The sequence below is a fragment of the Mustela nigripes genome, unplaced genomic scaffold, assembly GCF_022355385.1.
Source record: "Mustela nigripes isolate SB6536 unplaced genomic scaffold, MUSNIG.SB6536 HiC_scaffold_148, whole genome shotgun sequence".
Lineage (NCBI taxonomy): Eukaryota > Metazoa > Chordata > Mammalia > Carnivora > Mustelidae > Mustela > Mustela nigripes.
Window position 1 is genome coordinate 9,108,626 of NW_026739562.1, and position 17,173 is coordinate 9,125,798.

The window sequence follows — 17,173 nt, forward strand, 5'->3', positions numbered from 1 at the left end:
GGGGCTGAGGGGCTGAGGGGCTGAGGGGCTGAGGGGCTGAGGGGCTGAGGGGCTGAGGGGCTGACGGGGAAGGGGCCAGAGGGATCTGAAGGCTCCCTGCAGGGTCACTACAGGGAAGAACCACAAAAGAAAAAGAAAAAGGGCTGGCTGGGGCCCAAACTGCAGCCTGCGGTCAAAAAGGAAAGGGGGTTCAGGTGTTTTCTGCAGTTGAGAACTCAGAAAAACAAAAGAACACATGCAGTCTCCTCAAGCCCCACAAACTGTATCAGCAAAATGTGCTCAGGAGCCTCAAAGGTTTTAGTGACATCTTTTATTTCATTGTTTACTTCAAAGTTGTCTTTAAAACTAAGCACACAGAGAAACAAAGCCTAGAAACGGACTGGCTGTGTGTTCACAGAAATACAAACACCACGCGGTATGTGCTAGTAGGGCTGCTCTGAAGACAGTTACAAAGAATTGGAATCACAAAATCAAGTGGTTATCTTATGAAGTTCTAGAAAAATAGATTTTTTTTTATATTCAAATGCAAGTTTAAATATTTCCCCTTCAGCAGTCGTTCTAGCAAAACCAATTTGGCAGCACAAAAGAAAAAAAAAGGAAAAGAAAAAAGAAATAACAAAGAAAGAAACAAACATAATAAAAATACACGTCAGCATCAAAGGTCAACACAAGGTCAAAGGTGAGAGTTCAAGCATCAGAGAAGCTGAAGAGACAGGGATTTGGACGATGTACTTGACGCCACATCGACATGCTTTAGGCACAACGATGAACAAACGGCAGGAATCTAGAAAAAAAAACAAACCAGAAAGAGGGAGACCCACTGAGTTACACAGAGCAATACATCCAAACAGAGAGAGAGAGAGAGAGAAAAGGAACACTCACTGTGTACAGCCCTGAAATGAGGAGGCGGGCGGGGCGGGGGCTGGGTAATGACAGGGAACTTTTGCACATGCTAACAATGGACACAGGGAAAAGTCAAAAAGGACATGGAGGACACCAAGAAAACATCCAACTGCCAGAGACAGAAGGGAACCTAAGGCTTGGATTTCCCCTGAGGCGCCCAAACAAGTCCGTAGGGGGAGAAGATAGGTCTCTGGTGGAGCAGAGCTCCAGCTTCTCCCCTCCTCAAACCCAGGAGAAAGTAGAAGACAATGGCTGGGGTGGGGGAAACTCTCTAGGGGAGAGGGCCAGGATTTCTCCTCAGTTCTATGGGGATGGCCTTTTGTTTCCAGAAATCCAAGCTCTTAGCTTCCATGCAGGCCCTGGCCACTCATGTGGGACCCAGGAGACAGTATCTGGCTGCATTCAAGGCAAATCAATTTCATGATGAAACCCAAGCAAGGAACAAAACTATAGGCAGAAAACACATTTATGTAAGTGAAACCCCCACACAACAGAAAAGGATTGCTTAAGACTTGACTGCTAGTCTCCACTCTCTGAGCTGAACCCTTCCACACCATGAGACTTGCAGGGGAGCAGCTTCTTCACAAACCATCTTTGGCCTGGGGAGAGAACTGTGCTCAAGGGCAGTGCTACTATGCTCACTCACTGGGCAGGGGAAAGGAGAACAGAGAGAAGTGCCTGGTCTCACCAGCTGGCCGCTATGGCAGCCCAGGGCCCTGCTGCGGCACACACTCCTTTTAGAAAAGAGAACCCCACAAACAGGTATGAAACCTCTGGGTTTGCTATCAAAGGCAGGCTGATTGCACCTTTGCCTTTCATGTTATTCGAAAAGCCGTTTCATAAGATCCCAGAGCCCAGGACAAATAATAGTGGAATGGGGGAAGTGGGGGATGGGAGTGGAATTCTGGGCTTTGGAAAACCCCACGATGGCCAAGGAGGAAGACAGAACAGAAGGTCAGCTATCGCAGCACGGCAGCACCCGCAGCACCCTGGGGAGCACAGCTCTCTCCTCTGCCAATTCACAGCATTAACTCCTTCCCCTCTGGCAGATTATTAGCTGGGCTGCAAACGGGCCACAGAGAGTCAGTAGTTTCAATCATACACAGCACCCTGTGTGTACAACAATCACATTCTGGATTCTACAAAATCCTGGCCTTTTTCAGAGATATAATTTAGGTAATAAATATTCTCCACCCCGGAGCTGTATAAAACTTCTATAAAAATAGAAACGACATTCTTGGTTCCAGCCGGTTGGGATTCAGAACAGCGCCTCCCCAACCTAGCATTTTTTTCTTTTTTTCTTTTTTCTTTTTTATTTTTATTTTTTGCATTTATTTAAAAAATCCCATCATGACCCTGGAAGCCTTTGGAACAGTTTTATCCTTGAAACACAGGACACATTTCTCCCAGTGCGCGGAATTCAAGTTTACGTGGTTCAGCTTAAGAAGTATGTTTCACATCTCTTAGAGGACAACAGACCCAAGATATCACTACGAGAAGGGAACAGCTGTCCCTGCTTCAATGGGATAATCCAACACCACCAAACTACCTGTACAACAGCAAGATGGTCAATCCCTGTCTGTGACCCAAATGGACAGCATGACAAGGAGAGAGCCCCCCATCTGACTTAATACCAAACCAACCCCTTTAGTCTCATCTCTACTGCTAGGGGTCAGGACTGATGTTTGTGAGGTTGAAGATTGCGAGGACCCAGTTCCCCGGCCTTGGCTAAGAGATCCCAACAGGGCTACCTCTGCCCAGGTGCACATTCCCAACAGCGCGTCCTTTCTGGCTCTCCACCCCCACAGCATTTCTTGGAGCAGAGGCAGGGCCCAGAGGCTGTGTGGGTCACAGGTAAGAGCTGGACTAAGACCTGTGGGAGGCAGCAGGGAGCTAACTGTAAGCACGAGGACAAAAATGAACATGGTAATACTGAGGTAAATGAACACGAAATCCATCTGGAGGCTGTAAATGTCCTGCAGTCTCCTCTGTCCCCAAGAGCAGAAGGGGCTGCAGTGGTTAGTAGAGAGGCTTGCCTTTGGGGGGAGTACTACAGCTGGAACCCCTCAACAAAGGAAGCAAGTGCAGATTTCTCATCCTTCTAAGTAGTTAGGTGCTGGTCACAGAGGAATGCAGCACTCTGGCTTAAAGAGCCCTTCCGATTCAGGTCCACCAAGAAGTAGGCTCCTCCTCCTCCTCCCCTAACGCAATGGCTTCTGATCCCTCTGCTCAGGAGAGGTGCCCCCTTCAGTTATATACCATAAGCCCTTCTCGGATTTACCCTCAAGAGAAATCTGCCTTGGGATGGAAGTGACACACTCTGCTGTGGTCAACTACAAGGAAGGAAACCAGACAGTGTCTTCTCTAGAGGCCTTATTTAAAGGGCCTGTTAGAAATGGGCCATGTGGTGTTGAAATAAACTAAAAATGACCTCTCTGACTAGACGAGACTAGACCTCTCTTCTTCCTAATAGCCAGCCACCAGCCAGGCAGAGCCAACCCAACACCAATGGGTGGCTAAAAAAGCTGTTAATGGGTGATGTCTCCCTGCTTTTTGCATGTCAAGCTAATTTAACAGGTCCTTTATTCCCAAAGAACTGTCCTCCCTTCTTGGGAAAGAGGGGCAGGAATCTTGCACAAGAATCTGAAAAATAGACGGCAAGAACTCAGCAGGCAGCGAGGGAAGTGCTTCAGCCTCCAGCTCCCGGGGCCACTGGGTGTGGGTCAACTCTCCTCACCTCCAAAGGTAGCTCTGCCTCCACCCCCGAAGGCTCTTGGGTGCCAGTTCTCATTCCACCCACTCTTGCACTAAGGTAGATTCTGGGGTCAGTTTTTGGTTTCACTCAGTCCTCTCTCTCGGGGCAGTTTGGGGAAAGCTCTGATCTTCTTTTTTAATGTTTCTCCATTCCCCCTCCTCCCCCAGGGCGGTTTGATGTTGGTCCTTCTCAACACACACTGGTTACAAACACAGCAAACTTTAAATAAAGAAAAAAACTCAGGATATGGCACCTAAACTCCAAAGTAAAACACTGGAAACCAAAGCACAAACTCGTCCTCTGTACGAAGCGAAACTCCCACAGAAGGCAGTAGCCGAGTCTTCAGGGCAAGCTGTGCCTGCGAGAGTGGCAGGGATCAGGGTCCAGGGCTGTCAACACACAGCCTTAGGGCTTCGAATCATTAAGGGTGCTCCTCCCCCACTTACCAGAAGACCCTCTCACTCCAGTCTCAGAGGGGAGCACGCTCAGTAGGGCTTGCTGTCATTCTTCGAACGTTTGAGCTGCACTTTAAGCCGTTTCATGCCAATCTGAAAGCCGTTCATGGACTGGATGGCAGCTTGAGCCGAAACAGGATTGTCGTAACTTACAAAACCTGTGTGTCCAAGCAGAACCCTGGGTGAGGGGCATGATGAAGCAAGGAGACTCTGCGTCCTCCCTACACAGAAGACAGCTTATGAGCATAGTCTGATAGTCCAAATTTCTCAGCAGGAGGAGAAGTCCGGAAATTAGATCACACAAGATAAGATTAGGTTCCTGACTATACCACTTGACAACTACAAGGCACTTTTAAGTTTTTGGACCAAGCTATTTCCATACCTTTTTTTTTTTAAACCTCTGGAACAACAGTGTGGATAGAAACCCACCGTCCTGCTACAGAAATGAAAAAAAACTGAGGCTCAACAAGAGGTCATGATGTCTTGCCCAAGGCTGAATTAAACAGTAACCCAAACGTAAACCCAGTTCTTCCTGCTATCAGCCCCTTCTCATTCTCAGTGGTAATGACACTTAACCCTCCCAACACCAGTAAAGAAGCCAACATACCAAAACACTTGCTCAGGTTTGTCTGCTTGTCTATGAAAACCTTGGCAGACACGACATTCCCAAAGGGCATAAACATCTGCAGCAAGTCCTGATCTCCAAACTCCTGGGGCAGGTGGTAGATGAACAGGTTGGCTCCCTCTGGACCTTCAAAATACCCATCGATTGAAAAGGCATCAATGTCAAGCTGACCTCCCACTCTACCCGCCCCCACCCTGGTACCACTGTTTCTCATTTCTACCTGAGTTAAACTGTCTATATCCTGGCACCCCTGGGTGGCTTGGTCAGTTAAGCAGCCAACTCTTGATTTTGGCTCAGGTCCTGGGTCCTGGGATCGAGCCCCGCGTTGGGCTCTATAGGGAGTCTGCTTAAGGATTCCCTCCCTCTGTCCTTCCCCCCCGTTCTTCCTCTTTCTCTCTCCCCCTCACTCTTCAAATAAATCTTAAAAACCCAAAAAACAAAACCTGTCTGTATCCCAACAAACAGAATCCTTTGGAGAACTAAAGATTCTCCAAATACAAAACAGGAAACTGAAGAGCAATCACTGAAACAGACTCCTTCCCACTGAGGGGTATCGGAATTCAACCTTGTGGGAGGAATGAGTGCAAGAACAATAAAGTTGGCAGACTTGTATGTAGTACAATAAAACCAGAGACTAAAAGCTTATAAAGATACAGAGAAAAAGGGCAGAAAGAGATTACAAACAAAACAGGTTCAAAACTGTGCCAGAGGGGCACCTGGGTGGCTCAGTTGGTTAAGCAACTGCCTTCAGCTCAGGTCATGATCCTGGAGTCCCAGGGATGGAGTCCCACATTGGGCTCCCAGCTCTGCAGAGAGTCTGCTTCTCCCTCTGAACTTCTCCCTCTCATGCTCACTCTTTCTCTCTCAAATAAATAAAATCTTTAAAAAAACAAAACAAAACAAAACAAACTGTACCAGAAACTACAGGAAGAGCAAAGATTGGCAGCTGCAGGGCAGGGGTGGGGGCAGGGAATGACTACAAAGGACACGATGGAATTTCTGGGAGTGATGGAAACATTCTCCATCTACGAAATGTGGTTACATGACTGTACATGTTCACTAAAGCTCACACAGCTATATATTCCCAAAAGGGTGAATTTTACCATATGTAAAGTGTACCTCATTAAAAAGAAATCACATTTTTTAAAAGTGCCCATGTTTAACACTGAGCTCAAAAATAAAATGTGCTTTCCTTTTCCAACCACTTAAGCTCAAAGACTTTCTAACCAAAGAAGCCTTACTGAACTGCAGTCCTGCCATTTTCCAGCCACCAGGCCTCCCTGCTGTTGCCAAACACATTACAGAACAGTGCTGCCTCAGGGCCTTTCCACTTGGTGTTCCTCTGCCCCCATTACTCTTCTTCCTCTAGATACATGCATGGCTTGCTTTCTTACTTCCTCTGGACTCTGCTTAGATGTGAAGTGAGAGGCCTCTGACCATGCTACAAAAATGCTGTGCCTCTGGCACTCTCCATCCCTCTTTCCCATTCATCAGTCCTCAGAGCACCATGGTACACCCCATGCTCTTCCTGCTTTACGGTCTGTCTCCATGGTTTTTCAGTTCCCCCACTATGACATCCTAGGGCACAGAAGCATCTTGACTCAGAACAGGTGAGGATGCACTATCCCAAGAATCCTAGCTGGCGTGACAAGAGAGGATACGTGTCTTTCCCCCACATTAGTGCTTAAACCTTGCCAGCTTCTGGCTACAGAAATCCAGTCAACTAGGAGCACAGAGGTGTCAGCAGGACCATGTATTCATGAGAACCACTGTCAGGCCTCTTTCTGCCTATAAAGTCTCTCCTGCACTTAGTATCATTTATGTCAAAGCACACATTTCCTAATTCACCAACGTGGACTGTAACTCTTTCTGCCCCATCAACTTCAGCCTGTCCTCAGTTAGGAAAAACGGAGATCAAAAAATGAGGAAAATGCCAAATAAAAGAGCTTAAAAGGGACACCTAGACAGAAAATACCCTCTGACAGATCTGTAATCCACAAAGACGACTTCCTAACAAATAAAAAAAGGACTGTGAAATTCTATCACACAGTAAGGTCAGTACGTTTCTTCACCTAAAACCTGCAGCCTGATCACAGGAGGGCAGAGGTTCTGATCTGAGTTACAACCAGAAAACATTCCAAAAGGAGACTACAGTTTACAGAGCTCTACAGCTTACAGAATCTATGTCTGACAGTGCCAAAGAAAAGAATCGGCCTGACTGCCTGACTGGTCCTCCTGGCCTTTGTCCTGCCTTCACCTCTGCTGTAGGTGGAGTCATCTCCCCTCTGCCCCCTCCCCTCCCCTTCCCTAACTGTAGCCTCCCAGCTCTACTCACCTTCCTTCTGGCTTCCAGCAGCGCCAATACTCTGCTGTGTCAACAGGTTCTGGTTGTACAGAGTGGGGAGTGCTGCAGCAGCGTATTGCTGGATTCCCGAGTAGGCCTGCGTGAGGGCCTCCATGGTGCTCCCGGTGCCGTTGGAAAGGCCACTGCTCCCCAGGCCACCATTTAAAGCAGCCATCCCTTCATGGTGGGAAGAGCAGGATTAACATATGGGAAAGACCTGAGTGGCACCAAAACAAACTCCAAAGTTCTCCCTTTTCTCTCTCTTTCAGCTTCTCCCTGAGGAGGACGACCCATCTGAATGGTCAGATCTGAGGACACTCATCAGGCCTTATTGCTCACAGGAACATTAAAAAATGCCACACCCACGTGTGGCTCTTCCTATTACCTTTTTCAAACCTGTGCAAGAAGTGATACCACTTACACCTGACCTGCTCCATTTTCTCTGACTTTTCTGTCATTTTCTTACTTAGAGCTGGAATGTGGTAAAAGAAGCATCCCAGGTTTGGATGCTGAAAAGGGGTATGTGTGGTCTCAGACAAGATGTGGGTAAACCCTATTGTCAAAATAACAGCTAATATTTATTTAAACACATTCTACATGCCGGACACTGTACTAAGTCATGTGCTCAGCCCTTTACCTATGTTCTCATTTACCTAACAACCCTTAAAGTGTCCTCTTCCCACTTCACAGATGAAAAAATAACCTTAGAAAGGTGGTATTATGTTACAGCTAGCTAAGGGGGAGAGGTGGGATTTAACTCAAGTCTAATTTGAAATCTCATGATTATTTCTAACTTTACCAGGCCACCCAATTCAGTCTAATGGTGACCTACCAGGGTTGTTTAAAGGTGCTACCTGCACAACAAACGGCCTGATCACATCAGGGGCTGTCCCTCACCTGCCAAAGAGCTGACATTGAGGCCTGCCGTGGCTCCAGCTAACGTCTGCAGGGCTCCAAGGGAGGCGATGGGGTTGACAGAGCTGCTGCTGCTGGAGCTAGGTGAGGACCCTGTGATCAGAAAGCCAGGTGTTAAAACTTGAGCCAACACATGCTTCGCATGTCAACAGGAACCAAACACAAGACTGATACTACTCAAGAATTCTCTTCGTAAAGAGGTTTTCAGTTACTGACTCCAATAACTGTCGCTGTAGGACATAAAGTCAAAGACAGTTGTAACAAACTAAAAATTATGAGATTTCTCTTAAGTCAGAAGATGACATTTGAAAATTAATTATTCACAGTCTGACCCCTTTGGAAATAGATGTTAACTACTCTCCAGAATGACAGAACACTCTCTGGGGATTCTGCCCAAGGCACACAAGGGCATACTGGTTCTAATGACACACTTACCTGAACTGGTGAGTACGCTGAGGGGACTGCTGGATGTAGTAAGAGCATTGGTACCACTTGGTGTGTTCTGAGCTGCACTAGCTGCAGCGGCTAGAGCAGCCAGATTCTGTAACTGCATTGCATTTAACCCTGCAACATCCAAAGCAAGAGATCAGCCAGCACATACGGGTTCCTTGTATCCGTTCCAGCAATGACAGCAAACACTGGTAAAGGCTGGTCCCAAAGAAGAACTATTCTCAATAAGCCTTACAAGCAACACAAGGCTCTAAAAAGATTCAGGTATCACTCAACTCCTCAAGAAACTTGACATCATTTCCTCAAGAGAAGAGATATATAATCCAACAGCATGCCACCCCAAGTGAATATTCCTAACAGGGACTGGCAATTAGGAAACCAAGAGAGGGTAAGATCTGCGGTCTACCACGAAGCCAAGTGACCAAGAGAACAACAAAGGACAAAACTTGTGGCACAGAACAGAACTGCATCTGAGCCCCTCACTCCTACTGCACAGGGGATTTGCTCTTTCCAGTGGAGGTTTACAGGCAGAAAACACAGCAGGATCCAGGTGACCGAGGTGGGTTGTAACAGAGGAGGATGCATGTGAGAAAACCAGTAAGGAGAAAAGACTAAAGAAAAACCACTCCTTGAACAGATTACTCATCAGAAGGAGGAGAAAAAAACACTGAGGGGGAAAAACCTCCAAGCAACAGTTAAAAGGAGCAAGAATCTGAACTGCACTGACTGTATTGCAAACCATTTGCCAGATGATGGAAAAGCAGATGGGTGGTGGTGGGTCAGGATAGAGTCAGCGAAAATAAAAACTGAACTACAACACAGATTTACAGTGTAGCAAATTTCCAAAAACATAGCAAACTCCAAGTACCTGACACAAAGTGAACCACTATCAAAAATTTTCAAATACCAAAATGCAGTTCACCTGACACTAACTACCCCTTTCTCAGATGTACTTGCTGAGCCTTTATCCACTGCAGAAGGGGTAGCAGCAAGGGACTCAAACGCTTCACTCCCCACCTCCGCTAACTTGTCTGATGGCCCCACCTTCAAGTTTGTCTGTGGGAGCCCCATTTTGTCATCACTCAAGTATCTGTCAATTAAGTTTTCCATGTATGTTAACAGCATTAACAGCAATAAAAGGTAATTCACCTAAGAAATAATATGCATAAGACACAGAGAAAAACTAACTGCCTAGTTTCTAGCAGTTTCTGGCCATTTGGCATGGATGCCTTCTTAGGCTTCAAAGAATCACTGGAAAAGTCACTTTAATGGGGAAATAAAAAGAGTTCCTGCAATTTCCTCCTTATCAAAATGGCCTCAGATAGTCTACTCCTGCTAACAGCTCTTCTCCATTTTCCTCCTCTACAGAGATTTAAAGGGGGTGGGGTTCAAACAACCCCAGAGCTATCCTGCATAGCAACGAAAAGAACCACCTTCCAGAGACAAAGCAGTTGGGACGTGGGATGTTCATCTTACGTCAGGTTTATGAACAGGTGGGAAAAATTTGTTTTCTGTACAAACGGTGCAAAACTCTCAGACTGTTGTTAGCTGGGTCTGGTGGCCTGGTTGCTGCTGCTCCTCTGCAGCCATGAAACACTTACCTCCCATTGGATGGAGGCTGCTCAGGGTGTTGAGGTTCCCAGAGGAGGCAGTCTGCTGAAGGAGCTGCAAATAAAGCTAGACATTACACCAAAAAACAGAACAAGAGTGAGAGTGAGGGCTGGTTCTGCATCTGGGATAACTCTACAGCACAGCAAAGCGGGAGTGCAGAGGCCCCCAGAGAGAAGAGAGTTGAAGACAAGAACCCAAGCCAACACAACAGAAACATGAGGCTTATGACAGCACGGGACAATACGACAAGAGCTAAAGCCCTGGCCCAGAAGACAGTTACATTCACTGAGTACTGAGCCAGGCTCCAGTCCCTGGGAAACAGAAGGCAGCACAGCAGAGGACAGGAGGAGAGCAGAGAACTAAGCTCAACTCAAGCAGCTATGCAATCCACTGCAACGAGCAACTGCACATGGATGACTGCCAGTGCCTCTCTCCCAAGTTCTCCTTAGTCTGGGCCACACATCTTATCTTGCAGACTATTTCCATCTAAATACCCAATTCCTACTTCAAATATTTTAAATATCAAGTCTAACCATTTTAGGGTTATTTCTTTCTTGGAGTCATTCTTTGCTGATCACAACAGACCCATGACTAATCAGTCTTTCCATGCTCTCCACACATCCATCCAGCCCCACTTATCTCCTCCATCCCAAATTGGTCTCCACTGTTGCAGATAACCAAATGACTGACAGATCAGTTCAGTGTATATACAATGGTTGTCACCTAACAAATACAGTAAGGAGGCCTGTCCATGAGCTTACGGATCTTCGTGACCTTATTCACTATCTTGGGATATAGCAACCTTTGTCCAACAAACCTGCTAAAAACCTCTGATCCATTTCAAGTCAATCACTTTTTCTTATGGACAATGGATATTCCTGTTTCTGGATCCTATATTCAACCTGGTTGCTCATTCCCATAAACACCTGACCTAGTTCCTCTGTCATCATGAACCCCGTTAGTCCAGGAAGGTTTCAGGAGGTCCACAAACCTCCAACATAGAATGAAAAAATGTACACGCACATAATTTTTATCAGCCTTTCAGAGGGGTCCACACCCCACGAAGATTAAAAACTATTGCTCTAGTCTGAAAGAGATCAGGTTCAAGTCCACCTATTCCAGAAAGAACCTCATAATTAATGATAATATACCATTTATATACCCATATGTCTTTATTTTTGTCTGAAATACCTCAGGCAATGTGCTCAATTGCAGCTGGTGGACTGTGCATACTGTACCCGGCACCTTCATTTCCTCCCTAAATGAGAACAGCTCTGAGGGCAGGGATCATGTCTAACTAAAATAAAGAGACCACAGCTTTCAACAAACACCATCACGCACTGTTGGGTGTGGCAATGGCAATAAAAAGGGGGTCTTCCCTAAAAAGAGCTTCAAAACTCTCTAAGAAAAGCAAATGCATATCATGGAGATAATTTTAAACATATTATCATTTTGGCAAAAGACTAAAAAAAAAAAAAAAAATCTCTCTGAATTTTCTAACTTACCAGCTATGTTCTTGTACTAAGAAACAATTTAATCTGTTGAGATATACTAAGCATCTTCATTTAAAAAAAAAAAAAAAAGATGTGTGTTTTTTTTAAAGATTTTATTTATTTGAGAGAGACTGAGAGAGTGAGAGTGAGAGAGAGCATGGCGGGGCTAGGAGGATCAGAGGGAGAAGCAGATTACCCGCTGGGCAGGAAGCCCGATGTGGGACTTGATCCTAGGACTCCAGGATCATGACCTGAGCTGAAGGCAGACACTTAACCAACTGAGACATCCAGGCACCTCCCCATTTACACTTCTTGACTTAGAGAAATACTAGCTGGAAAACTGGGATTTCTTCTAACATTTCAGAAATATAAAAACCATTATTTGGTATCAAATTAGCCAAAACTCAGTACTAAAGCAACGGAAATCATTGCCTTTCTTCTGTTTCTATATAGAACAACGTTTTAAAGGATGAGGAATAAAAGACTGTAATTATTCTTGTGTGTATATTTTTGGGAATATCCGTACACATCTAATGGTTTCACCACCGATTTTCCTTTGATGATAGGTTCACAGAGAGACAGTTTTAAGTGTCTTGCGCTGTCTGCTATTCTTTTAAGGGTTAAAGCAGTGGTGATCCCCTATAATATGTACTGTAGATCTAGCGAATCTAAATAACAAATTGGAGCCTTTGGACTACATGACTCAAACTCAACAAAAGCAAGATCAAATTAAAGGATCTACCTATTTACAATTCTGTCTACAACTCAAATAGACACCTGTAATACTCATTTAATAATGTCCATGTCAATATCTTGACCTCTTAATCAGTGGAAAGAAACATTTATCATACTCTTCAGAGAGGACTCGATAAGGATTTTAAAGATGCCTCTACATCTGGGAGAAAGAACTATGGAGAAAGATATTTGGTAGTTAAAATTTCCTCAAGATTTTCTTTTAAAAAAACTAAAGGGACAGGGACATACAAGGTTATTTCTAAATCTTTTATCAGGAAATCGGGATTTCATTTTAATAGTAGCGAAGTCTCAAGATATAACCCAAGATGTGTGATGAGAGAGAAGAGAGAGATGGTGAAACAGATATACTAACATAAAGAATATTGCACTGCCTGAAGTTTTATGAAAAAATTTGACATGTTCAAGTTGCAAATGCCATTGTATCTATTAGCTAGGGACAGCACAAGAAGAAACAGCTGGGAGCTTGCACAGTCTGCAGAAAGCAAACCACAAAGACTCACTGCTAAATACTGGGGTCCAAGAGTATTTAGACCAGCAAGGTTTCCCCACACAGATGCTGCGCTGATTTGCTGCATCTGCTGCTGGAGCTGCTGGGCCATTCTCTTCTGTTCCTTGTCCTTCTGCGTATCAGCAAATTTTACCACCATAGGAGATGAGCAACCCTATGAAAACACCAAAGCCAAAGGGTCAAATTCCTCCTTCTGCATGAGGAAAAAAAATCCTCCTTTGTAGTGACAAACAGGATGCATTCTAATTTCATTCACTGCCAAATGACTCTCTTCCTGATAGACACAAGTGGCAAAAGACAAATTTAAAAGGGCTACTTCTAGTACGTTAATTTCAAAGAGAGCATTATTTTTTTTTCATTTAAGATGTTTAGCCTGCTTAACCTTTATGGCAATCAGATGCTGAACATGCTGCAGAGCTTTGATGGCCAACTGTCCTAGTACTCTCAGGCTAAGGAACTTTCCCTTTTCAGTCATCTGCTCCCTACCTCCATGGTCTGTGCTTGGTGCATTGCCTTGATAGCCGTCTGTGCCATGGCTCTTGTTGTAAAAGTCACAAATGCACAACCTGGTAAGAGAAGTGTCAATAACTCATTCATTCATTTGCTTATTAATTAGCTGATAGACATTTACTGAGCACCTATTATGTGCCAAGTACTATGCTAGCAATACAGATATGGTTCGTGCCTTCAGGGGGCTTAAGATCTAGTGGAAGAGACAGACACATCATAATAGTGCTACGTGCTTTCATGAATAACCTGGGAAGCACAACAGGAATGAAAGAACTCGATAAAGGGATAAAGGAGGAATCATAATCCTCTAGTTCCTCTTGAGAAGAAAGTGTTCCACTTTGGCATTAAGGACCTCTCCAAGCACAAAAAGAGAAAATTTTAACACATGAAACTATAGTGCAGAATGTAGACTCCTTAGGGGGCTGGGACAATTCTAAAGGAATCAACTGGTAGGAGGAGCCATGATGGGTCCTAGACGTATAACACCAAGCCCAACCTCTCCATCAAGACAAGGCCATGTTGGGTAGGGATCATTGGTTTCCACTGGTCCAACTAAAAGAGACTCCAAATTTAAGTATCTTTAAAAGCTAGAAATATACCTACCTCGGCTCAGTCCATCAGGTCCCCGTAATATCCGGCATTCTTCAATCTGTCCAAATGAAGAGAACATGACTCGGATGTCATTTTCAGTGCACTTCTTGGAAATCATACCAATAAACAGCTTCCTGTCTTCCACTGCTAAGAGAGTAAAACACGAAAGGCTTGAACATTATAACTACAAGACGTAGTGCAGCACAGACTCTGGGGTCAGACTGTCCATACTTGAATCCTGGCTCTATGCCTACATATCATATTACTTGGATTCTAAGATAAGCATTTTTTCATCATTTAGCACCTCCTCTTATATTCAACTGTACCTTAAAATTTAAACTGGAAGCATTTAGATGACATAGTTTTGTGATCTTGTCAAAGTTACTTAGCCATTCCATGACTGGCACCTGATTAATAGGGATAATGACTTTCATCTCAAAGGTAGCTAGTTATAGGGGTGCCTGGGTGGCTCAGTGCCAAAGCCTCTGCCTTCAGCTCAGGTCATGATCCCAGGGTCCTGGAATCCAGCCCTGCATTGGGCTCTCTGCTCAGCAGGGGGCCTGCTTCCCCTTCTCTCTCTGCCTGCCTCTCTGCCTACTTGTGATCTCTGTCAAATAAATACTAAAATCTTTAAAAAAAAAAAAAAATCAGAGGCAGCTGTAAGTTTTAAATGCAAAGCACTCAGCATCTTGTGCAGCACTTGTGATGTTTGTTCTTACTAGCAGTACTACTTTACCAAAGGACAAGTTTTCACACTGACCTGATATGACAAGAGAAACACAATACACATTTCAGTGAGTGTAATTGTTATTTTTCTTTTTCTGATTCATCTCTTAAGGACTAAGTTCTCCTTAGCCCTTTCTGTCCATAAGAAATTATATTGATCAAAGACATCCCATTTTACTCTAAAATGTTTTTTTTTTTTGAAGATTTATTTATTCATTTGACAGAGAGAGAGATCACGAACAGGCAGAGAGGCAGGCAGAGCGGGGGGGAGGAAGCAGGCTCCCCGCCGAGCAGAGAGCCCGATGCGAGGCTCGATCCCAGGACCCCGAGATCACGACCTGAGCTGAAGGCAGAGGCCTTAACCCACTGAGCCACCCAGGTGCCCCACTCTAAAATGTTCTTATACCGTTTACCTATGAACTCTATCTCATTATTTACCATATTTAAGGGGAAAAAAAAACCAATTTATTATTATTGTTTTTAAAGATTTTATTTAGGGGCACCTGGGTGGCTCAGTCGGTTAAGCATTTGCCTTCAACTCAGGTCATGATCCTGGAGTCCTGAGATCAAGCCCCAGGTTGGGTTCCCTGGTCAGCAAAGAGTATGCTTCTCCCTCTCCCTCTGTCTCTCCCCCTGCTCGTTCTGTTTCTCTCACTCTCTTACATGAATGAAATCTTTAAAAAAAGATAAATATTTAAGAGAGGGAGAAAGTGAGTGCAAATAAGAACAGAGATAGAAGAAAATGAAAACACTAACTCAAAAAGCTGCACACCCAGGGCAACTGGCTGGCTGAGTCAGTGGAACGTGCGACTCTCCATCATGGGGTTGTGAGTTCGAGTCCCCCACTGGTTGTAGAGATTATGTAAAAATAAAATCTTACAAAAAAAAAAAAAAGCTGTATACCCATGTTCACTGCAGCATTATTTTCAAGAGCCAAGAAATGGAAATGTGTCTATCAACAGATGAATGGATCAAGAAAATGTGTGTACACACATACATACACTGCAGATATTATTCAGCCATAAAAAAGCATGGAATCTTGTCATTTGTGACAACATGGATGGATCCTGAGGGCATTATGCTAAGTGAAATAAGTCAGAGAAAGATACTGTATGCTCTCACGTGTAAGTAAAACCTTAAAAAACAAAACAAAACACACACACACACACACACACACCCCTGAGGTTCACAGATACACAGAACAGGACTAGTGGTTGCCAAAGGTCGGGCATAAGGGACTGGGGAAAAAGGGCAAAATGGATCAAAAGGTACAAACTTCCCATTATAAAATAATTTAGCACAGTCGCTAGTTAACAGTACTGTATTGTATATTTAAAAGTTGCTTAGAAAGTAGATCTTAGGGGGCGCCTGGGTGGCTCAGTGGGTTAAGCCGCTGCCTTCGGCTCAGGTCATGATCTCAGGGTCCTGGGATCGAGTCCCGCATCGGGCTCTCTGCTCGGCAGGGAGCCTGCTTCCCTCTCTCTCTCTCTATGCCTGCCTCTCCATCTACTTGTAATTTCTCTCTGTCAAATAAATAAATAAAATCTTTAAAAAAAAAAAAAAAAAGAAAGTAGATCTTAAAAATTCTTATAAAAAAACAAAAAACAAAAAACAAACATTTTTAGAACTTTGTATGGTGACAGATACTGACCAGACTTACCATGGGAGATCATTTCTAATATAAACAAGGACTGAATCATTATGCTGCACACATTTTGTCACTTAGATGTCAGTTAAAAAAAACAAAAACAAATGACTGCTTAAAGCAAATACAATCCAGATGCCATCAGAACGAATAGTAAACTAGAAAAAATCTAATCAGGGGAGGGCTTTACACAACTGCTTACCATTGTTCTTCTCACTGTCGGCAGGCTTCATCTGTATAGGGTGGTGCATCTAAAAAGGAAAGCACATACATATCATCACTGTACACACTGAAGGCACAGAAACATAAATGAGGACTCTAAAAGCAATACTGAAACTAGAGCCTTAAGAATCTTCTCTGGCCTTATATCTGTTTCATGATTTCTTCCCAAAATATCAAAATAGACAGAATGAGAATCAAGAAGTGAAATTCTCTTGGCTAAAAGAGAACTAAACCACTTTCAGCCTATCTTCTTTGAAATGTTCCCTTTATGTTCTCCTCTGTATCAATGACTCTGGCAGTCAGTCACCTTTTCCTCAAAATGGTTTTTCAGTATGTGCCTGACATGGGTAAGTATGTTCCATATGTCAAAACCTCCACAGTTCCACTTACTGGTAGGAGAATTCTTACCCCTGGGAGGACCTTCATGTTGTGAAGAGCATTCTGCGCTTCTAATGCAGCTTTGCGGGTGTAAAATGTAACAAAACAGCACCCTGAAATAAATAAAATTTCAACAAATCACCTTCAAAAGCAGGCAATTCCTGGAATACTCCCTCCTCCATGGATATACTGGGACTTCAAAGAGAAAGCTAGGTTTATTAATATTAGCAACCCCCATCCCAACTGCTTCCAAGAGAGAGAAGGGGCAGAGTGAGAGAAACAGAAA

General features: G+C 44.2%; 1 protein-coding gene across 15 annotated transcripts in view; it reads right to left on the minus strand.

The window, feature by feature from the left end:
- Positions 1-6: 6 nt before the first annotated feature.
- Positions 7-17,173, minus strand: part of LOC132008442 (CUGBP Elav-like family member 1) — a 72,862-nt gene continuing 55,695 nt past the window's right edge. For 13 of the 15 annotated variants that reach the window (XM_059387053.1, XM_059387052.1, XM_059387050.1 and 10 more), the window contains 12 exons: positions 16,918-17,000; positions 16,490-16,538; positions 13,929-14,063; positions 13,302-13,381; positions 12,808-12,969; positions 10,049-10,124; positions 8,433-8,561; positions 7,980-8,090; positions 7,074-7,259; positions 4,721-4,864; positions 4,105-4,271; positions 7-4,016 (listed from right to left, as the gene is read on the minus strand). In XM_059387053.1, the coding sequence (XP_059243036.1) occupies positions 4,144-4,271; positions 4,721-4,864; positions 7,074-7,259; positions 7,980-8,090; positions 8,433-8,561; positions 10,049-10,124; positions 12,808-12,969; positions 13,302-13,381; positions 13,929-14,063; positions 16,490-16,538; positions 16,918-17,000 (1,283 nt within the window). In that variant the 3' untranslated portion in view covers positions 7-4,016; positions 4,105-4,143. The remainder of the gene's footprint in view (positions 4,017-4,104; positions 4,272-4,720; positions 4,865-7,073; positions 7,260-7,979; positions 8,091-8,432; positions 8,562-10,048; positions 10,125-12,807; positions 12,970-13,301; positions 13,382-13,928; positions 14,064-16,489; positions 16,539-16,917; positions 17,001-17,173) is intronic. The other 2 variants (XM_059387054.1, XM_059387049.1) reach the window with 2 other exon arrangements.